The 22991-nt window shown below is 39.0% G+C and overlaps 2 protein-coding genes across 2 annotated transcripts; both read right to left on the reverse strand.

Moving 5' to 3' along the window:
* Nucleotides 1-2858: 2858 nt before the first annotated feature.
* LOC111572206 (glutathione S-transferase A-like) lies at nucleotides 2859-7472 on the reverse strand. The gene is made up of 6 exons (XM_023275775.3): nucleotides 5719-7472; nucleotides 5502-5567; nucleotides 5210-5315; nucleotides 4269-4390; nucleotides 3325-3404; nucleotides 2859-3207 (listed from the first exon to the last, which is right to left on the reverse strand). The coding sequence occupies exons 1-6, from the start codon at nucleotides 5884-5886 to the stop codon at nucleotides 3078-3080; spliced, it is 672 nt and encodes a 223-aa protein (XP_023131543.2). The 5' UTR covers nucleotides 5887-7472; the 3' UTR covers nucleotides 2859-3077.
* A 2349-nt stretch (nucleotides 7473-9821) lies between these two features.
* Nucleotides 9822-13002, reverse strand: LOC111572204 (glutathione S-transferase A-like). The gene is made up of 6 exons (XM_023275772.3): nucleotides 12764-13002; nucleotides 12543-12608; nucleotides 12275-12380; nucleotides 11049-11170; nucleotides 10305-10384; nucleotides 9822-10169 (listed from the first exon to the last, which is right to left on the reverse strand). The coding sequence occupies exons 1-6, from the start codon at nucleotides 12929-12931 to the stop codon at nucleotides 10040-10042; spliced, it is 672 nt and encodes a 223-aa protein (XP_023131540.1). The 5' UTR covers nucleotides 12932-13002; the 3' UTR covers nucleotides 9822-10039.
* Between the last annotated feature and the right edge of the window lie 9989 nt (nucleotides 13003-22991).

A 22991-nucleotide genomic window follows, 5' to 3' on the forward strand; every position in this document is an offset into this window, starting at 1 on the left:
TTGTCTGTACATTGTTCTCTCCAATTTGCAGTGTTTTTTCTTATTAATTTTTGTATTGCCTTTATAATTTTTCCTTTGGAGCTGCTGTAACAATGAACTTTCCCTGCTGTGGGATCAGTGAAGTTTATCTTGTAACCTATGAAATTAACCTAAAGAAGCCCTGAATCAGACATTTGAAATTCAGTTTTTTCTCGTTTGCTCGTACAATGCATGTCCTACAAAGCTCACATTAAGACATTACATTAATATATAAGTATATAATATCTTCGGCATGATAATATTACATCTACTGTAAACGCACTTGACTTTATCATTGCTTTTATTCGTTAATTTAGCTTATGTTTTTATGGTGCGATAGCAAGTGAACAAAGGGAACTTTGATACTGATAATAAGGAAATGCACAAGTTCATTCATGCATTTCTTTCAATAGACCTAATTGAAAAATGGAGGACATTCCCAATTAAATACAGTGGTCCCTCACGATATCGCGGTTCACTTCTCGTGGTCTCACTATATCACGGATTTTTGGATTGGGTTTGGTTCCGTGGATGTTTTGATATATCGCAGAATTTTTCAGTACAGATATTTTTTCTATAGTTCTTACTGTGGCAAGTTGCATTAAAAGGTAACACTAAACAACATGTGCCTACTCTTTAGGAACATTATAATTGCCTAGGGCTTTTAGTTTGACACAGACTACAGTATAAATGTGGCAGGAAGTCATCAAACACACTACACTTCACACTCACAGTCCTGACAACATAACACTTCATCAAACTAACTAGGCTGACTAAACCACAAAAACACAATAAAACATGTCAATCAAATCAATCAAAAATGTATTTATAGAGCACTTTCCAACAACATAGAAGAAGACCAAAGTGCTTTCCAGACAGAATAATAAACAAAACAATACAATTTTTGATTACTATAAAACCATAAAACCCATAAATGCACATAAATACTAATAACACTGGAACACTAACATAAACCACAATAATGACATTTAAACCCCCAACACCCCGAACTCCCATGGTGCATTGCAGCACAACAGTTCCGTCATAGCGACCAGCGCTGGGCTCTGATTGGCTCAGCGACAGCAGTCAGTCTCCTCCGTCTCCCCTGAGTATAGTGCATATGGTATAGTGGCATTCAGTATCTGGCCTGTCTGTTTCACACAGACATCTGATCGCTGCATAGTGCTGCTCTGCGGTGATGTGAGGTGTGTGGGGAGGATTTATAAAACCTTAAAATATATATCAACAAGAAAAACACTCAGAGAGCGCAATACTCTGCCAAGATTGTTCATTCTCTGACCTGGTTCTGAACACAGGTGTGTGTTATGTATGTGTGCGTGAATCCTCTGACTTAAATGTGTAACGTGGAGAACATGTAGTGCCTGGATGGGAGATTTGTGGAGATGCACATGCTGTGGCTGTGGGATAGCCATCACAACAGTGGCAGCATAACGACCGGGCTAATCCTTGTGCTTGTTCTCTGTGAAAACATGCATGTCCAAGTCAATCTGCAGCGTGCCATCATCATCATCATCATGGTGGACTTCTAGTTCAAAATGTGGTCGGCTAGCTCCCTCAGAGGGCTGTGGCCCAAATATATTCCACATGGTCAGCACAGCTAGCAGCAAGTACTTCAACCAGAAACTCCTCACTGTCAGACTCAGACAAAGTTGAGTTCTTTGAAGAGGAGAGGAGAGGGTCATGCAGCCAATTGTCTTTCCTGGCACTTTTTCCAGAAACATGACCCACCTCTCCAAGGTGGAACACTGAAGCTGACATCAGCACTCACACTCAGTCACATGAGCACCTGAGCGAACAACTCCCAAACATATGGGACATGCTTTGTGCTGGTCCTTATGATGAAACGAGAAGCTGTGCAAACAGACAACTTCTTCTTCACTTTGGGCTTGGTGCTCATACTGAGACACGAAGCTCACAACTTACAAGAGAACACCAAAATTGGTGTTCTGTGGGCAGCCACACTTGACAGCAGAGGCAGCAGAGGCTTACACCAGCTGGGGCCATTAACTTAGCCCTCCCATTGGTGCACAGGCATGTCCTTAGCCTCTTGGCACACCATCCCTACTATTGGAAGATCCCGGATACTGTAAATTAGATCCTCCTCATTATGATTCATATGTATCTTTCTGTGCTGTTTCCTTCTCCATTAACTGCTGACTTCTGTCTCACTCGTATTTTATCACAGCTTCGAGTTGACGCACTGACTCCAGTCATCAGTATTTTATCAGTTCTTAAGCACAGCAGCTTTTTTCTAAGAAGAACATAGTGTGGGATAATGTTTGAGACCCTCCTGTCTTACACAGGTCAACACAACTCTTTTTATTAGCACTTAAGCAATATGTCAATCAGTGTTAAGCCAGTAGTATATTTAATAGAAATATTAAAAATAATAAATCCTAACAAGAGCTCCAGATTTACTTTCACTGCTTTGTTTTCTGGAAGCATTTTAAATCATGCTGTATGATTTAGTCTTTTATTTGAATTCTTGGTATGAAACAACACACAGTTCATATTCTAACTGTAGTGTTGCCATTTGCAATTTTCTTTTAGTGACCTCTACTGTCAAAAGTGTAAAAGTGCAGGAAGGAAGTCAAAACTGTTATGTTTATTAAAATGTAAAAAGAGCACCCAGATCCCACTTGCAATATTTGATGCCTACGGGCAAATCTCTGTGTAGAAACTACAATTATAATTCCATAGTCTTACTCATTTTAGTTAAAGGTATTACTCTCACTTGTTCAAATGGCTCACATTTTATGCATAAATGGTCCGAAAGAATTCTCTGAGGATGATGACCTTGAAATAAGAAAGCAGTCAAATTGAAATTCTCTTTTTTTATTGCTTTTGTTTGCAGCACAATAAGAATATTTTGAATTTAGAATCACAAACAAATGATGGTTGAAAATTGCTCTTCATAGCAGAAGCAAAGCGTAGTTTGTAAAGTAGTTTTTAAACAAAAAGGAGTGGAATGCAAGGAGTGGTAACATATCAAATCACAACAGAAACAGTTAGTGTGTCTGCTGAGGAGGATTTGGATCTCAGACAGTTTTCAGTGTGTCCTGTGCGGGGGTGCTCTGCCAGGTAGGAGGCCAGGTGGCTTTGATGCTGGGTCTGTCCTTCAAACTGTTGTAGTATTTTGCCAGTGCAGGGTAACGCTCACTACATAACCTACAGGAAAAAAATGAGAAAATTTGTTGTGACACTTTAAATTGTGCAAGTGCTACTGTTTATTATTCCATCCTGACAAACAGCTAAAAGTCCTTTTTGGTCCTTTAACCTACTTACCCAGAGTGGAATATATAAGCAATGACGGGAAAAACAAGCACATCAGCCAGTGTGAATTCTTTTCCTGTCAGGTAACAGTCCTAGAAGAGAGAGCACAAGAGTTTTTTTTTTTTTTTTAAAGTTAGCATTAATAATTAAATATTTCCCATCCAATATTGGTAAAAGTGTTTTTTTTTTAAAGATATAGATTGACATAGGGGATAGCATCATATTTAATCCTTGTGATATTGACAGAACAACAATTAAAATAAAACAAACTGGTGATGCACCGTCCCGGTTTTGTACTCGTGGCATTGTTGGTGTGCTTCTCTGTTCTTTGCTTTCACAAACAATACAGCAAGTCATTTTCTTTGGTTGGATATGCCAGTCCATTCATTTGGTTCAAAAACAACAATCAAATGTCCAAATTCTAACCCAAAGAACACCGACAGCCTACGCTAGCCTGCAGTCAACAAACAATGTATCTCTTGTACCACACCTGAACTAATTAGTGGCTCCTTAAAAGCGCACTCTACAGCACCTCTCTGGTGACCTTTAAAAATGGCTCCACCACAAACTATTTGTGGTTTTACAGAGGATTGTGGTCCTAACAGGCAGTCACTGCACCCAATAAAGAAATAGTCCAGCAGTCTACATAATTTTTACACGGAATACCGTAATTAAAAGAATAAGCAGCAAGTTGTAGGTCTTTGTCCAGCCTTTTGGTACCTGGTCTAAGCATTTTTACTAAAATGCTGAGCTGTTCCTCAAGCATTAAGTCATTTACCTCCATCCTGCTAAGATTAAATTTAAATTTGTATAAACTGAAGCTGTAAAAAAAACTCTCCCAGATAGTCCACTGTCATTAAGATACTTGGAGTATCACTTAGATTGCAGCCTCTTGCTTATGAATGCCTCCTTAGGTTACACTCTGTAGTCTGTGGTGTCACTGTTAAAGCATTTACCGTTTTATTCAGGTATCCCTCCCACAGCTTGAGCTCAGCTGTCAGAGCCTCCTTATTTCTCTGAATTGCAGAGTCGTGTCTCTCCCCCTCTGGGACCATGTAGTTGTAGTAGATAACGCACACTGGAAAATGTCAACAGATATTTAGTTGTAACAACCATTTTCGGAGATATGAGGGTAATCAAAAAAATCTGTGCACATGTTGAATCACATGGACTCCCACATTGTGTTTGGACTGTAACTTCTTTTTACCAGCAGTGGCTGGGGTCAGTCAGGACATCATTATATAACATCGGCTTCACATTGAGGACAGTAAAAACAGTTCAAATAAGAGCCTGAAGTGGTGCATTTATCGATTGTAATGAACTGGGATTTCAGCTATTTTAGTTTAGCAAGAAATAAGTTCCTCAAGAAACAAAACACCCAACATCTGAGCATGTGATCCTTTGTGGGATTATCATGTGACCCGTCAACATCACTACCTGTTGCAAGGGTTTAGATTCATATATACATAGATTTAATGCAGTGTGTCGTGAATTCATTAAGTCAGTGCATGACTCATTAGTGCATAGCATGTGTTTTGAACACCTCAGATCTCATGGGGAGGGATGAATGATGTTAAACTGCCTCTGAGGAAGCTGGCAGAAGTCTGGTTTAAAGACAGCAGAGTTGGTTTATGATGTTCCTAAGTGCACTGAAGTCCCAAAAGGCAGAACTCTGGATGGCAACAACTGCAAAGTCCCATAACTATTCCTGAACTTTAGTAGCCTGGATAGTATGTAAAAACTCACTAAATCCAAATGGTTTAGATGTAATTTGTAGAAAGTTGCACCATTTGGTCCATTTTTTATTAAGATGAAGGACTTTCAGGGCTAACACAGAAGTCTTGCCTCACAAAACAAGAGCCAAATATCTCAGTTATGCAAATCAGGGTGAACATACCCATTTTCTGGTGGAGGGTTAAAACCTCAAACATGCGCTGGTACATCAGCGCTTGTGCATCAGGGGAGTCGGGGATCAGCTTGGTTCCCTGGGACTTGTACTGATTCTGTTGTTGGGAACAGAAAAAAAGAGGAACTGTTATTAAGAACAGCATGGAGCTCCAGTTTCTTTTCCTCTACAGTGTAGCGTGTCTGTTTGTCTGACAAGCAGAATAGTCCTCCTACTTATTAACTCCTTAGCTGCATGAAATATTAAACTAGATCCCAGATTAAGACCTCGGCCAAGTTCTCACCTCCAGGAAAAAGCAGGCGGCGTAGGACTCATTCAGGATATGGTTCCCACATTTGAACGCAGGAAGCTTTAAGACAGACAGGGAAATTAAAAACTGAAATTGTTACTTTAAGTTCAAGCATGTGTGAAATAAATTCATATATTTAAAAAATGCAGACTGAAGTTGTGAGAGGATTTGACTGGCTTCTCAATAAACGTCAAGTTTGACTTGAACCCACCTGACCTCTGGGGTTCATGTCCAGGACTTCCTGGGATTTGTGCTCCATTTTCTCAAAGGAGAGCAGTTTTTGGTTGTAGCCCTGCAGCTGCTTCTCCTCCAGCATGATCTGGATCCTCCAGCAGGGAGGAGAGCTGGAGCCCCACAGCAGAGTCATGTCCTTGGCCATGGTTTCAGAGTGAAGTGCAACAGAAGACAGAAGACAGAAAATGTTGTGGCTGGTGAACGAAGTGAGAAGTGGAACTGAAATACACAGAAGGCTGGTTTTATTCCAAGCTCCAGCCCATCACATCCGGATTGGTGGAATTTAGTCCCATCCCATTTTAGTGTTATCACCAAAGATCTATGAGTCAAGGAAAAAAAAAAGGAGCCGATTGTTCACGTAGGCGAGAATTTCTTTGTGTTTGTTCTTGAACTCTGGACAATGTGCAATTGAGCAGCTGCCAGTAACAACAGAGCAGTGAAGTAGTAAAAACAGTATTTGTAAATAATTCACATATCAGTCATGTTTTTAACACAGCTTGTAATCAGAAGATAAGTTGTTGAATTAAAGAAGGCTGCAGAAATCACAAGAAAAACGCATGGTTCTGCTCAGGGCTCTACCTTCAAACAACACACTCAGCTGCTGTCTAGTAATATTTCCTGTTTCTTTGAAGTTCAACAGAGATTGCATCAGAAATGTTATTTTCAAAGGTTCGCCCACATGGCTCAACAGGTTGAGAGGACGACCCATGAACAGGGGCTATACTCAGTGACACAGCAGCCTGGGTTTGATTCCAGCTCTCGGCCCTTTGCTGCAGGTCTCTTCTCCCGACTTTCCTGTCAGCCTCTTCACTGACCTGTCAAAGAGAATGATCAAAAAACTTACTCTAAAATGAAATGTTATCTTCAAGACATTGACCAATCAGTGTGCATCAGAGACAATCCTCCTCCCGATTCTGTTCTCTTCATTCCATATTCTCACCACTGATGATAAATTCATATCTGTGTCTTCATCAGTATGCAGTGTGTCTCATGTGACAGCTCCTGGGTGTGCACGAGTTTTCATTTTGCGCGTCTGGCATGCAAACATTTTTGGTTCGAAAAGCAGATGCAGTTCATGCTGATTCATACAACCGGTTCTTCTCTACATGCATCAGTCAAAACAGTTAATCAAACATTTTCATGTGGTGTCCTGTCCACCCTTTCTCAACTCCAACCTTATCCTTTGTTGTAAGTTGTATATTTGTTCAGCTGTTGTATTTTTTATCTCATGCTTACAATGTACACATTATACAAGAGAGCATAGCGTTCACTTGTTGTCATAGTTACAGTGACGCCATCCCACTATCTTGCAATGACACAGAAATTTTTAACAAATCCATGGCTCCAGACTTTAATGTACATCACTGCCCAAATCTAATCACTTGGTCCTTGTGTCATTTCTGATCTTCCCTGAAAATTTCATCCAAATCTGTTGGTCTGTTTTTGAGTAATGTTGTGCACAGATAAACAGACAGACGCCATCTTGATCGATAAACATCTGTGAAAGTTATGTAATCCATATGTCCGCCGCCTGGTGACGTCATGATATGCAAATTAGATGAGTGAACTTACTCCCATCACAAACTTTGGATCATACTGATGATTTTACTCATTTACAGTATGCCTTTATCTCTAATCATTTTCAAGTTACAACCTTTTGAAAAAGTGATATCAAAATTGAATATTTTATTGAAAAAACTGTGGCGCCTCAAGGGTTAACACAGGCTGCCTGGTTAATAACGAGTCAGAAAACTATTTATTGTCTCACCAAGAAAACCCACAACATGAAAGCACGTCCACTGCTGTGTTGTGTGTTCGTTTGTGTTCAGTGGAACAGATCCAAAGCAGAACTTCAGGTTTAACTCGGGTTTGTTCTCAGAAACACTCAGACCCTCAGCAGCCTCCCATCAGAACAACACGCAGCAGAACATTAGCTTTATTTGCTAAAATACATCGGAACAAACTGAGACCACGTTGTCAAAACTAGTCACTCAGAAAACAATAAAAACTTGTTCCACTGAACACAAACTAACACACAACACAGCAGTGGACGTGCTTCTATGTTGTGGGTTTTCTTGGTGAGACAATAAATAGTTTTGTGACTCGTTCTTAACCAGGCAGCCTGTGTTAAGTTGTGATTATCCCCAGTTGACATGGACGTGTTTCCTGAACAATCACCAGGTGTTAAACACCTGACAGGATGACAGTGATCCATATGGATGAAGCGGAATGTTTGTCGAGCTGATCGGTAGCACAATGAGTAAAACGGTGATCTTGTAATTTTATCGCTGGATTACGTGGTTTCGAATCCTCTCATCGTACTCGAAAAATACGTGTTTTTTATTTCGGCCCGCACGTTTCTTTTTACTGTCTGTAGATGATATTTACATGGATATAGACTTTATTAAATAGTGATGCCTCCGTTTTTCGGTGAGGTATTCTTTATCTGGTATCTTTATTTCACGTAAATCCAGGTCTGATCGTGACGAATCTGCGGACGAAACATCTGGAGACGGAAACTATCGCCAGTTAACCTGATCACCAGTTAAACTGGAACGGCGGCGTAGACAGCGTGTTTTTTTTTTTGGCTTGAGCAAAACCCAAGCACAGACTCAGCAGCCCCAAGCAGGAAGCTTGGAGAACGGGGCTGAGGACATATAAGCCCAGCTGCCAGATGGTGAGCAGGAGGACGGAGAACCGACTGCGGGAGCAGTTTATGATGAGTTCGATAGGAGGCTAGCTTGGCTAACGCTAGCCCGGCGGCTAGCATCCTTCGGATTGGAATGTTTCACCGCACTCAATGTTTTATGGACCAAACAGCGTTGCAACACGTTGTTGATTCAGACTGAACACGGACAGTGAGTAGACTTGGCCATGTGGCCGCGTGTATGTGTGTGTATGAGTGTGTATGTGTGTACGTGTGCGTGCGATCATGGAACACAGATCGATGTTCTATTGTTCGGTGATTTTGTGGGTGTTGGAGGGCAAACATTGAGACTGTGGGGTAAACTTAGGGGGAAATATTAGCGTTCATTGTTTGAGAAGGGGATTTAGCTTTAAAAATAACAGCGGGACTGGTCATTAGGACCATCCGGGGACACCTATCGAACCAGCCAATAATTTGGTTTTTGGGAAAGTCTATGTTACTTCTCTTATGTATTTTTTGACTTATTGGTGGTATATCTATTTGTGTTGTATTAAATCCGGCCTCTCCTAATTTGGCCAAAAGGAAAAAACTTCTCTGGGTCTCATTTTTATTTTGATATCTATTTTTTTTTTCATTTAGCTTTACGAACCCGAGCACCCACCATTCTCGGGGTAATTACCTCAACAGAGTGGCTGCATACGGGTGCTACATATTACTCAGGTGAAGTTTGACCTCTTGGGTCTATGAATTGCTTTCGAGTACAGATTAAATCAGCGTTCAAATGTTCTGGCACCAAGACCTCCAGACAGTTTTCTGTCTTTCCCTGTCGTTTCATTCCTGGTATGCAGACATGTTAGTTTTTGTGTCATGCAGAATGTGGTGACTGAATTTTATTTTAACTGTCATTGCCTTTTTCTTGAGCAGCATGATTAAACCAATTACAATAACCATTGAAACTTACACTCTATGAGTGGGAAATAAATCACCTGCTTTGATATCAGAGTGAGAAACCAAACACAAGAAGTGGTGTTGATCAAAAAAAGAAAAAAAACTGTCTTCATGCTGTGTGATTTAGTATATTATTTGAAGTCTTGGCATGACACAACCCATAGTTCATGTTCAAACAGCAGCTATGCTATTTGCAATTTTCTTTTAGTGACCTCCACTGTCAAAAGTGTAAAAGTGCAGAACGGAAGTTAAAGCTGTTGTCATGTTTATTGAAATGTAAGAAGAGCACCGAAATCCCACTTGCAATATTTGAAGCCTGTGGTCAAATATCTGTGTGGAAACCTACAAGTATAATTCCATAATATTACTCATTTTATTTAAAGGTACTACTCTCATTTGTTCAGATCTTTTGCTCACATTTTATGTATAAATGGTCCGAAAGAATTATCTCTGAATGATGACCTGGAAATAATTAAGTAGTCAAATTGAAATTCTCTTTTTTTATTGCTTTTGTTCGCAGCACAATAAGAATCTTTTGTATTTAAAATCACAAACAAATGATGGTAGAAAATTGCTCTTCATAGCAGAAGCAAACCGTATTTTTTTTTGTTTTGTTTTTTTAAACTAGTGCAATGATAGGGAGTGGTCACATATCGAATCGCAACAGAAACAGTTAGTGTGTCCACTGAGGAGGATTTGAATTTCAGATGGTTTTGAACGTGTCCTGGTCGATTAATTTATGCCAGGTAGGAGGCCAGGTGGCTTTGATGCTGGGTCTGTCCTTCAGAGAGTTGCAGTATTTTGCCACTGCGGGGTAACGCTCACTGCTTAACCTAAAGTAAAAAAATAAATAAGTAAATAAAAAAGAGGAAATTGGCTTTGACACTTTAAATTGTGCAGTTGTTGCTGTTTATTATTTCATCCTGACAAGCAGATAAAAGTCATTTTTGGTTCTTTCACCTACTTACCCATAGTGGAACATATAAGCAATGTATGGAAAAACAAGCACATCAGCCAGTGTGAATTCTTTTCCAGCCAGGCAACAGTCCTAGAAGAGAGAACACAAGAATTTAGGAAAAATGTGAGCATTAATAATTAGATATTTCACATCCATTATGGGTTACAGTGTTTTTTAGGATATAGTCTGACGTGAAGGGAAAACTCTCTTTTGATGGTCTGATGGAAGATCAACACCAAGCTCCAGTCAGCTTATCTCAACAACATAGGACCAAACAGGCAGCCTGGCTATGTCCAAAGATAACAAAGTTTACCAGGCGGCACCTGTGAAATTCATAAATTACCACATCATATTTCATCCTTGTGACACTGACAGAACACCAGTTGAAATAAAACAAACTATTTATGTTTTTACAGAGGTTTGTGGTCCTAACAGACAGTCACTGCACCCAATAAAGAAATGGTCCAGCAGCCTATGGAATTTTTTGAATGGAACAATTAAAGGAAACAACAGCAAGCTGGAGGTCTTGGTACAGCATTTTGTTACCTGACTAAGCCCAACATATCAATGTTCTCATCTAATTCTCAGCTGTAGTGATTGAGCATTTTTATTAAAATGCTGAGCTGTTCTTCAAGCATTAAATCATTCACCTCTATCCTGCTAAGATTAAAGTTAAATTTGTATAAACTCTTGCTTATGAATGTCAGCTTAGGTTACACTCTGTAGTGTGTGGTGTGAGTGTTAAAGCGTTTACCGTTTTTTTCAGGTATCCCTCCCACAGCTTGAGCTCAGCTGTCAGAGCCTCCTTATTTCTCTGAACAGCAGAGTCGTGTCTCTCCCCCTCTGGGACCCTGAAGTTGTAGGCGACAAGATCCACTGGAAAATGTCAACAGATATTTAGTTGTAATAACCATTTTCTGAGATATGAGGACTATGAGGCTAATCAAAGAAATCTGTGAACATGTTGCATAACATGGACTCCCACATTGTGTTTGGACTGTAACTTCTTTTTACCAGCAGTGGCTGGGGTCAGTCAGGACATCATTATATAACATCGGCTTCACACTGAGGACAGTAAAAATGTTTCAAATAAGAGCCTGAAGTGATGCATTTAGCCACTGTAATGAACTGGGATTTCAGCTATTTTAGTTTAGCAGCCCCCCTTATCAATAAAGCACCCAGACTCATGATTTTAGCTTTACAAGTAAACAAATCTGAGCATGTGATCCTTTGCGGGATTAACATGTGACCTTTCAACATCACTACCTGTTGCGAGGGTTTAGATTCATATATACATAGATTTAATGCATTTAATGTCTCGTCTTGACTTCATTCAGCATGTGTTTTGAACACTTCAGTTCCAAAAGGCAGAATGGCAACAACTGCTAAATCCCATAACCGTTCCTGAGCTTTAGTAGCCTGGATAGTCTGTAAAAACTCACTAAATCCAAGTGGTTAAGATGTAATTTGGACAAACTTGCACCATTTACTAAGATGAAGGATTTTTAAGGTGGGCTGCACCGTGGATAGGTGGTTAACACTTTCGCCTTGTAGCTAGAAGATCCCCGGTTCATGTCTCCTTCCCAGGATCGTTCCACATGGAGTTTGCATGTTCTCCCTGTGCATGTGTGGGTTTTCGCCAGGTATTCCAGCTTCCTCCCACAGTTCAAAAACATGCTGAGGTTAATTAGTAACTCTAAATTCTCTGTAGGTGTGAATGTGAGTATGATTATTTGTCTGTATATGTAGTCCTGCGATAGACTGGCAGCATGTCCAGGGTGTCCCCTGCCTTCACCCTAAGTCAGCTGGTATAGTCTCCAGTCCCCTGCCACCCTAATGAGGATTAATATTATATAGATATATATCTACATAGTGTATAGATAATGGATGGGTGGATGTATTTTCAGCGCCAGCACAGAAGTCTTACCTTGCAAAACAAAAGCCAAATACTTCAGTTATACACATGTAGTGTGTGCATACCCATTTTCTCGACGAGTGTTACAGCCTCAAACATGCGCTGGTACATCAGCGCTTGTGCATCGGGGGAGTCGGGAATCAGTTTGTTTCCCTGGGACTTGTACTGGTTCTGTTGTTGGGAACAGAAAAACGAGGAACTGTTATGAAGAACAGCATGGAGCTCCAATTTCTTTTCCTCTGCAGTGTAGTGTGTCTGTCTGACAAGCAGAACAGCCCTCAACCTTATTAATGCCTTAGCTGCATGAAATATTAACTAGAGCCAAGTTCTCACCTCCAGGAACAAGCAGGCAGCAGAGGACTCATTCAGGATATGGTTCCCACATTTGAAGGCAGGAAGCTTTAAGACAAACAGGGGGTAATTAAAATTTAAGACAAGTACTTTAAGTTCAAGCATGTGTAATATGAATTCATTCATTTAACAAAAATGCAGACTGAAGTTGAGTGAAGATTTGACTGGTTTCTCTGTAAATGGCAGATTTGACTTGAACCCACCTGACCTCTGGGGTTCATGTCCAGGACTTCCTGGGATTTGTGCTCCATTTTCTCAAAGGAAAGCAGTTTTTGGTTGTAGCCCTGCAGCTGCTTCTCCTCCAGCATGATCTGGACCCTCCAACAGGGAGGAGAGCCGGAACCCCACAGCAGAGTCATGTCCTTGGCCATGGTTTCAGAGAGAAGTGCAACAGCTGACAGAAGACGATGTGGCTGGTGAACGAAGTGAGGAGTGGAACTGAAATACACAGAAGCCTGGTTTTATACCAAGCTCCAGCCCACCACATCCGGATTGGTGGGATTTAGTCCCATCCCATTTTTGTGTTATCACCAAAGACCTGTGAGTTAAGGGGAAAAAAAGGAGCAGCTTGTTCACGAAAGCGAGAATTTCTTTGTGTGTCTGTTCTTGAACTCTGGACAATGTGCAATTGAGCAGCTGCCAGTAACAACAGGGCGGTGAAGTAGTGTAAACTGTGCTTGGAAACAATCCATAGTTTGGTCATGTTTTTAACAGTTTCTAATCAAAAGATAACTTGCTGAATGAAAGAAGGCTGCAGAAATCACAAGAAAAACACATGGTTCTGCTCAGGGCTCTACCTTCAAATAACACACGCAGCTGCTGTCCAGTAATATTTCATGTTTCTTCGAAGTTCAACAGAGATTGCATCAGAAATGTTATCTTCAAGACATTGACCAATCAGTGTACATCAGAGACAATCCTCCTCCTGATACTGTTCTCTTCATTCCATATTCTCACCAGTGATGATAAATTCATATCTGTGTCTTCATCAGTATGCAGCCTGTCTCATGTGACAGCTCCTGGGTGTTCATGAGTTTTAATTTTGCTCGGCTGGTGTAAACATTATTTGTTCAAAAAACAGATGCAGTTCATGCTGGTTCATAGAAGTGGTTCTTCTCTACATGCATCAGTCAACACAGTTAATCAAGCATTTCATGTGGTGTCCTGTCCACCCTTTCTCAATCCCAACCTTATCCTTTTTTGTAAGTTGTATATTTGTCCAACTGTTGTATTTTTTTATCTCATGCTTACAGTGTACACATTATACAAGAGAGCAACTACTAACGGCACCACCCTGTATGTGTAAAGGTCAAATTAATGAATGCAGAGTAGAAAATGCAGTTCTTTGATAAATTGTAAATGTGGACGTATTTCTAGATCATGGCGTTGTTTTGTTAAGGTCTCGTGTTTTTGCAGGAAAGTCATTTTTAGATTATTTTTCCCATTATTTGGCTCATGATTTTGAAACTCAACCAAAAGTTCTGGTCGGAAGGTTTCATGCATGTGATCATCTGCATGCAGCACTAATTCAACACCTTTGTTACTAATAGTGAGACCTGCAATTGCAGATAAAGTTCTGCCAGTAGTGAACTAGATAAACAGAAACTAATCATATAATAACAAGTAAGAATATGTAAACTGATCACCATAAACAGTTTATTTCTTCTGTTCTTATCAGTGAAGGGTTTTGGACTGGGTCGGCAGCATGATGGATATTTCACCTCTTCCATATGAAATAACAGTTATTCCTGTAATCATCAGCATTTAAACTGGATAAAAGGGCAAAGACAAGGACCAGAACTTGGATCAAACTTGCACTTCTCAGGTGTGCAGAATATAAATCCATGTTCAGTCATAAAAAACACTCCTGCAAACCTGATACACATCTACTGTTTATTGAAGTGACATAGTTGAACATACAGTATGGCTGGTGTGTCTCCAAAAGGCTGTGCATGAAACTGAAAATGCAATAATGATGCAAAGGACGCAATATTGAACAATTTCAATTTACACAAAGTCATGCCAACGCAGGATATTTGACTTACCTTTGTGCAGAGCAACCCACTTCTGACATTCAAATAATAAAGACAAAGGTCATGTTCTCCAAGATTCCGCCTACCTTTTCTACTAGGACACAGAGGAGATGTGAGATTGGAATTTACAATGCAAACTGATTATTTTACAGCTCAAATATATCAGTTAATGTGGTATGAATGCAGAGAACCTCCTAGAAATGCTAACTGATATGAATGTATTAATGCACACTGACTTCACACAAACTCTAAATGCATTAGAAACTTTTGGTATAGTAGCCTGCACATGTGAGTCGACAGCGAAATGGGGGCAACAAAAGCTGTTATGTCATCATGACAGTCTTCCTGCTGCTGTCACCCTGCAAGCATCTAATGATGTACAGCAGGGGGTATTCAACTAAAATTCAGTACGGTTCAGTCAGAGAAAATGTATTAAAGCAAAGGTCCAGAACATCATAATGTCTAACTTTAATTAGTGTGATATATGTTGATGTAATCCAGTATTTTTATTGATGTCTGCATGTAATCAATAACCGACCATCAAATCAAATAAATTCAGTACGGTTCAAAAACATTTTGACAACATATTCTAATAAATAACTTTTGATATAACTGTACACCCTAAAATAAAGTGCAGAACTTGAAAATATAATGACTGAACAATCTGAACCAACTTATATACATCTTTAACAATACCTTAATCTCAAAAAATTTAAGCAATTGAACACTTTTACAGTTTTTTTCCTGTCTTACGTCACTCCCCTTACATCCCCTGCTGCTTAATGGGAGAACTGATCTACAACATGCCCTGCCAGGATTTTGAATTGTGGCCTGAATGGTGTCAGGGCCATTCTCAAACACATTTGGAGCTCATTGGTGAGTTTGGAACGATATTTAGTTTTGATTTTGGTCAGAGTTGAGAAAGCGTCTTCTTCTCAGTGTCGCTTTATTTGTTTTTCTTTTTTGTCTGTCTTCCTCGCATGATTCACACGCAGTTTCATATATGATGTTACATTTTTTGTCTTTTGGATGGACTAATAGCTGCTGGAGTTTTCTATGTGGTTCTACTGCTGTGTTGATGTTGTGTTTTCTCATTTTGGGATGTAGGGATTCTGTTGTCCCTCGGATTTATGGAATGCTGATTATGTCTTTATTTTTATTGTCTGGTTTTTGTGTATGGTTTGTTTTTGTTTGTTTTAGTTTTTTCTCTTTGTTTTTGGCTTGTTGTTTTCCTTTGTTTATGGACCATATGGGATATTGGCAGTGTATGAGTGCGTTCTGATGTGTTTTTCCTCCTCCTGTCTGTCTTTATCGTCAGTTATGATGCTGGTCCATTCCTATATTGCTCTAACTACTCATAGTTTGTGTTCTGTGGGTGTTCTGATGTCCAGAAGAAGTTCTGGTCCGTTCTAATAATGTTCTAACTGGTAGCTTGTGTTCTGTGGGTGTTCTGATGTCCAGAGGAGGTCCTGGTCCGTGTGTGTGGGTTTCCTGTAAACTGTTATTTTGATGCTGCTGTCTTCTCTATGGTGAATGTTCATGTCCAGGAATGAAATGGTCCGGTTTATTTCCTCTTTGTGTGTGGATTGTATGTTTCCCATGTCGTCCATGTTGTTCAGATGATCAGTGAGTTCTTGTGTGTGTCCAGATTTTATTATTTCCAGGATGTCATGGATGTATCTTCTCCAGAGTGTGGGTCTGCAGAGCGGGGATGGCTTTGGTTTCCAGGTCCTCCATGAAAAAGTTGCTCATTATGGCTGAAAGTGGATTTTTTAAAATTTTTTTATTTTATTTTACCAGGTAAGATCAGATGAGAATAGTTTCTCCTTTACAATGATGACCTGGCCAGATGTGCCATTGCTAAACCTAGAGTTAGGGTTTTAGGAATCTAACATTCCTAAAACTGATTTAATGGTTAAAGATAGATGCATACAAAACTACCAATGGGTTTCCTGTTTTCCTTTCTGAACAATTCAAAGGTCCCTCTCTATCTCCCCACACATCCACCAACCACTGGAACACATCTCCAAAGTTCTGCTGGACCAGCTCAGCTTCCCCTCAGAAGAAGTGCCGCCACCTGCCAGATGAAGGAGCCTTTTGAGAGGCAGCTGGCATCGTGATTGGACTGTACTTTGGTCTGTTCCAATCCAGCTTCAGCTCCAGAGACGGCAGGCGGGACGAGTCAACGGAGGCCTGGTGGACGAAGGCATGCAGCTGAGTACAATCCAGAAAACAACAGAGGAGGAGTGCAGCGGCCCAGGACCAGAACAACCAGAGTATGTCTCTTAGAAAACATCATAGTATAGCCTCTGGTATGAAAAAATGCCATCATATACATCGTATATTGTACAATTAACAAGTCAAAGGAAAGAGACATACATTGTAGACTTGTAATTGTGGGCTGACTGATTTACTGATTATCAGTATTTTATTTTTTTACTGATTTACGGTAATAAATACTTTTAAAAATGGTGCTACTTTGGCTCTGAACCTTTATCTACCTGTGGTTGCTCTGTCTTCTGGAGTGATTTGATTGGTTATACGTAATGAATAAAACTCCTTTAACTTAACATCTGTAAACAAAACAAAAACGTATCAACAAAGGTTTCTGTTAGAGTTTGTGTTCTTATAAGTTTAACTCAAGATTTTAAATACTTTCATTTACTGCAAATGAATATCGACTCCAAATGTCTCACTAATAATCATTATCAGCCTTAAAAACCCACAAAACACCCCTCTATACTCGACCACACTTAGTACAGTCCAGTTCCCCCTTCTATAAATCTGCTTGGAATCTTCCACTTCCTGTTTGTCAAAGTGGCCTTCTACCTGGACAGGTTTTGTTGGAGCACATGCAACAAACATTTTGGGTAACTGCACTTTAATATGGATGGATGACACTGAATTAGAGTCTGTTTTAATGAGACTGAGTTAAGATGTGTAGCTGTCATTAAATAGGAAATTATTTCTCAGAATTCACAGAGAAAAGTCTGAAATGTTTGCTAGGTTAGCGTCCCACATGTTCTTTGGCTCAGCTAAAGCTAACTCTCTCCAACTTCTGGATCTCTTGAGTTGCTTGTTGTTAAATTATCTTGCTGTAGGTGCTGAAGCTCAGAAAGTCTGAGATGTTTGTTCAACATAAGCGCATTCTCAAGTCTTATCTGAACTGTCCTCTTTTGTTTGAACTTTCCCTAAACTTAGGAGTTAATGACAGAGCAGCACATCCAGACTCAGTCTCATTTATGTAGAGATTAAACTTCAGTGTCATTCATTGATGCTAAAGTGCAGTTTTTCAAATGTTTGTTGCACATGCTCCCGACAAAACCAGTCCAGGTGGAAGACGATGTGAAGAGAAAGCTCCCGAGGATGAATATCACACATTTACATTGGAAATAAATGTCCTTTAATTAGACATTGTCATGTAAAAGTTGAATTTCCCTTCAATGATGTTCAAATCTTTGTTGAGTGTTTTGTTGATGTTGGTTTCTAAATGTTTTTTGACACTCGGCCCCAAAGATTAAAACCTTCTACGCCTCACAAGCTGCAACAATTCACACATTATCAACTATCTTTCTGACTAAACTAAGATAAAAAGTGAAAAACTGCCTAATTCCTGCATCATGAATGTAAGTCTTTTTGGTTTTTATGACAGTAAACTGAATATATTTAGGTTTGACATTTTATAAACCAAAACAAGAAATGAATTACTGGAGAAAACAATCAACAGATTAATGGTCAAAGAAAATGTGTTTTCCAACATATATGGCTGAATTACTCCAACATTACAAGATACATACAATTTGAATTCAATTTTATTTATATAATGCCAATTACAGGTCAAATTGTCTCAAGACACTTTATTTTTCAATTTTTTGTCATATTTAAAATATGACAAAGTAGGAAATTTAAACTTGACTAATCCAATTTATTATTTAGTTTTTAAGAGACTAATTGACAATTCAAACTTTCTCCACTAAAACTAATAAACATGAGGTCAAATAGAAGGAACAGTTTTAAATACTGCAGTCCCACGACGACAAGAATAAAGTTTCTGAACAAAAACTAAATCTGCTGGTGGATTCCATGAAAGTCCTAATAAATGATAATAAAGTGTGATGCTAAAGGTTTGTGGTGCTAAAAATCTCCAAGTAAAGATATCAAGTTGAACATCTGGATGGAGGTTGATAAAAGTTGATCTCCCTTCATTTCTGTGGAGCGACTCCATGGATTTTATGGATGGTGGTTAAAGACCTGCTCTTCTAGTGGTCTTCCTTCTAGTCGCTGTAAAAAGTCAGTCCATCCTGGCCGACTTCAAAACCTCTTCATGACAACTTGTTCTGCCTCCGACCTCGTGAAAACTCAAGAAACTCGGGAAAGCCTGTCGAGACTCGAGGAACTCGTGGAGACTCGAAGAACTCGTCGGGCGGGGGAAGGTGTGGTGGGCGGTGGGGGGAGGTGGGGGAGTAGAGGGGGGAGGCCGCCACCCACCTCCCCGCCTACTCTCCGCCCTGACTCCACCCAGACTCCGCCTTGGCTCTGCCCACGTGGTCACTTCAGGAACTACGATGCCAAAGGGACGACGAATTTATTTCTTTGTATCTGATCTGTAGCTCAGTGAGTTAAGGATTTGCCTATGGAGCTGCAGGTCGCTGGTTCAAGACCAGACACTGCTTAAATTTTCTCAAAATCCTGACAAAGACAAAGAAAGAAAAAGGCCGGTGGTGGGTCTTGAACCTGCGACCTTCCAGTTGGTAGTCTGTCTCTTTATCCCCTGAGCTACTCGCTCAGATACTAATTCTTCTTTTTTTTGCGCATTTATCATCTATTTTTTGGCGTTTTCGAGTTTTTTTTTAACTTGAGTCTCGGCTCGACCGTTTTTCTCAGGAGGTTGGACTTCAGCCTTTGTGCTGGAGGGCTGAACCCTCAGTTCCAAGACTTTCCAAAGCCTCCACACCTCCCGAGTCCTCAGGACCTGAGCTTTCACACAGTCTGAGGGCTGAAATTTTCGAAGTCCCACAGTCGTTCTCTGTTAGATTTAACTTTCAGACAGTCCAAGGACTGATATCTTCTAAGTTCCTGAGTAGTTCTCTGTTCGTTTGAACCTTCAGACAGTCTGAGGACTGAAATCTTAAAAGTTTCTCAGTACTTCTCTGTTAGTTTGAACCTTTAGACAGCCTGAGGACTGAAGTTTTAAAGGTTTCTCAGTACTTCTCTGTTAGTTTGAACCTTCAGACAGTCTGAGGACTGAAGTTTTAAAAGTTTCTCAGTACTTCTCTGTTAGTTTGAACTTTCTGGTTAACAGAAGCCTTGAAACTTGTGACCATGAGTCTTGATTTCACATTTAGACCATCCATCTGAGTTCTTCTCAGACTTTCACCTGTGGGTTTTTTAGAAATCCTGAACAAACTTTGATTCTCTTTACTGAACAGTAAAGTTTGTGGAGATCAGAAGGTAACATTAGTTTGATCAATGCCTTCAACTACTAGTAGACTTTATCTGGAAAACAGTTTTCTGAAATGAGCACTTAGTAAATCTGTCCACAATCAAACCAAGAACATAGAAAGAGGAAATGTTTGAAGAAACTTGATGTTTTCATTTCAGACTAGAAAACGCTTTAAGACCTTTATGTGTTTTGCTCTTTTTGATCATTTTATTGTTTCTTCTGTTTAATTTGATCCTCTAAAGTTTAACTGGTGCCCTTTCAAAGGTCTGATCTTTAGTTTGATTCTACTTAAATGTTAAGATTTGTTCTTTTCTCACCTTTTATTCTTTTCTAATGTCTGATCTGATTTTGAAATGTTTTGTCTTTTTAATGTTTGATTGTTGTTTTTTCAAATGTTTTATCGGCTTGTTTGAAAAATTTCCTTTTCTTTCCCAATGTTTAATTTTTTCATTAAATCTTTGTTAAGGTTTTTCTTTTTAAATGTTTTACCACCTTTTAATGTTTAATTTTCTTTTTTAATGCTTCATTGTATTTTCTGTTTAATTCCTATTTAAAGTTTTATTGTCTTTAAGATTTAATTTTCTAATTAAACATTTAATATTTTAATTAAATGTTTTGACTTTTAAAGGTTTAATAATCTAATTAAATGTTTTGTATTTTTCTAAATGTGTAATATTCTTGTTCAATTGTATTTTTTAAATGTTTAATTATCTAAAATATTTCATCTTTAATGTTTAATATTTTTGTTTAAAAAATTTGTTTAATTTCACAATTACATGCTTTGTATCTTCCGTTTAATTATCTAATCAAATATTTTGTCTAATATAATTTAATTGCATTTAATGTTTAATTTTCTTTTTAATAGTTTTGTTGTATTAAATGTTTTTTTCCTTTGATTTAGTTGCTTTTTTACTGTAGTTTATTTCTTTAATCTTTTTTTCCTGTCAAGATTTTAACCCCAACCTTAAAAATGAAACAAACCCTTGAATCACAATGAAAATACTTCTGTTGTCACAATCATGAGTTAGTCAATTATTCAGTTTATCAATTCAACTTTATTTGTTTAGCACCTTTCATACAGATTACAGAACTAAACAAGCAAAGACAAAAAAACTATGCTGTAACTATGAGTAAAACTCAAAAACAAACAAAAAAAAAAGAATTAACATCATAATAAAATATGTTGTGTCCAGGGGATGGAGGGAGTTTATTTAAGTCTTCTTGGGCACACATGGGAAATCATTTAAAATATAAACTTGATATTCAGTCTAAGGAAACTGCAGAGCGACAGAAGAACCAACAATATCTCCTGTTTTCTCCTTTAATGAGTCGACTCTTCTTGTGCTTTCAGACCAAAGAACTACAGACTCTTCACAACCTGCTCAAACTCTTGGTACAGGACCTCACCACACGGGTCAAGAAGGTTTCCGTCTCATTTCTACTCTGAAGCTCACCTTCTCCTGCTCAAACTGCTGACAAATGTTTCTGCTGCTCTAAAGTCTGGTCTCCAGAACTTCCTAAAAACTCTCAAAGTCTCTTCTGCTGCAGGTTGCTTTGTAGAACTGTTGCAGAAAACCTCACTAAACCACATGGAGGGGCCTCAAGATAGTCGTCCAAATGAAACCATACAAAAACCAAACTAGCACAACCCAAACGCTAAAGTCTCCTGCAGCCTACCAGAGAACCTCTGAGAACAGAGAATCAGGACAGGAACTCTTACCTTCTGGACAACCAACGCTGGTTCACAAACAAGAATACAGAATGTGTCTGACCAAAAACCTCTGAAGACTCACTACAGCCAAGATAAAGACACAACTCAGCTGTACCAAATCCACTAATCACTGCACACATTAGCACCATGTGCTAACTGTGGCTAAAGAACCACATTTACCAAGACAACTATCCAGTACAAAGCCCTAAAACACACCAAGAAACACATTAAAGATGATTTTACTGCTGGAAGCTGCAAGCCAATGCCTAAAGAACAACTAAAGCAACAGAGCCAAACCCAGTTCTGTGGTGAAGAGAAGCAGAGGAAATGTTTGTCTGCAGCTAAATAAAGCAGGAAGACACTGAGCTGCTCAGGTGTTCCTGATAACACCAAGCTGCTCAGGTGTTCCTGATAACACCAAGCAGCCACCTGGACAGCCAATAGGAACACAGCTTACTGGAAGTCCAGAGGGCTGGGTTAGTCAAGGAAATTTAGTTTAAATTTGAAGCAGAAAGTTAACAAAGAAAGTTGAAAACCACATTCTGATACCTGAAATTTCTGAGTTTTCACACAAAGAACACCTGAACATGTCAAACTGGTTCCATAGTAGAACCATCATTGTAAAAACATCATAGTATGGTGTGTTGCTCAAAAAACATTAGGACCCGGCTGTCAGGGGACAAACATGTAAGAAACATGAGAACAGAGAGAACCCAACCAGTTGGTCACAGTTTATCTTCCCCCAGTCATCTCCTGAAGTCCATATGGTGAGAGACATCAGTATCTGGTTGTTAATTTACCAGAGGATGCTTATAATCATGCTGATGTGGTCTGTACTCTACAGTATTTTAGTGACTCAATAAATGCCTCAGCTGTTTTTTTTAAAAATGCTTTTTAGTTTTTAATAAGCATTTAACAGCCTATATGTAATCAATAAATGGCCTTTGCCTATCTTAAGAAAAACTCACTCAGAACTCTGATATGTTAACAGTACTAAATAGATCAATAAATACATGCATACACACATAAATAAGTTAATACATTAACTGTGTTAAGATAAGATTTAGATTTTTTTTTTTAAAAAGTCATTTATGTTTTTGCAGAATCCAGTATTGCTCACTGGTTGGTCATTACATTTTATTAGTTTGATTTCACTGTTTAAAATGATGCCACCTCTTTTCAGACAGAACCTGTGATAATAAAACAATACAAAATTTTTAGTTCCGTGTTAATAAAGCACTTAA

This window comes from Amphiprion ocellaris, chromosome 15 (assembly GCF_022539595.1).
Source record: "Amphiprion ocellaris isolate individual 3 ecotype Okinawa chromosome 15, ASM2253959v1, whole genome shotgun sequence".
Classification (NCBI taxonomy): Eukaryota; Metazoa; Chordata; class Actinopteri; family Pomacentridae; genus Amphiprion; species Amphiprion ocellaris.

What these genes read in the sequence shown, in the direction of transcription:
- LOC111572206 (XM_023275775.3), bottom strand. Translation starts at nt 5,886, where the DNA reads ATGGCCAAGGACATGACTCTGCTGTGGGGCTCCAGCTCTCCTCCCTGC. An exon ending in ACATGAACCCCAGAGGTCAG is followed by an intron (nt 5,568 to 5,718) that starts GTGGGTTCAAGT and finishes TCTGTCTTAAAG; the next exon opens with CTTCCTGCGTTCAAATGTGG. An exon ending in AACCCTCCACCAGAAAATGG is followed by an intron (nt 4,391 to 5,209) that starts GTATGTTCACCC and finishes GACATTTTCCAG; the next exon opens with TGTGCGTTATCTACTACAAC.
- LOC111572204 (XM_023275772.3), bottom strand. Translation starts at nt 12,931, where the DNA reads ATGGCCAAGGACATGACTCTGCTGTGGGGTTCCGGCTCTCCTCCCTGT. An exon ending in AACACTCGTCGAGAAAATGG is followed by an intron (nt 11,171 to 12,274) that starts GTATGCACACAC and finishes GACATTTTCCAG; the next exon opens with TGGATCTTGTCGCCTACAAC. An exon ending in GCTTATATGTTCCACTATGG is followed by an intron (nt 10,170 to 10,304) that starts GTAAGTAGGTGA and finishes TTTTTACTTTAG; the next exon opens with GTTAAGCAGTGAGCGTTACC.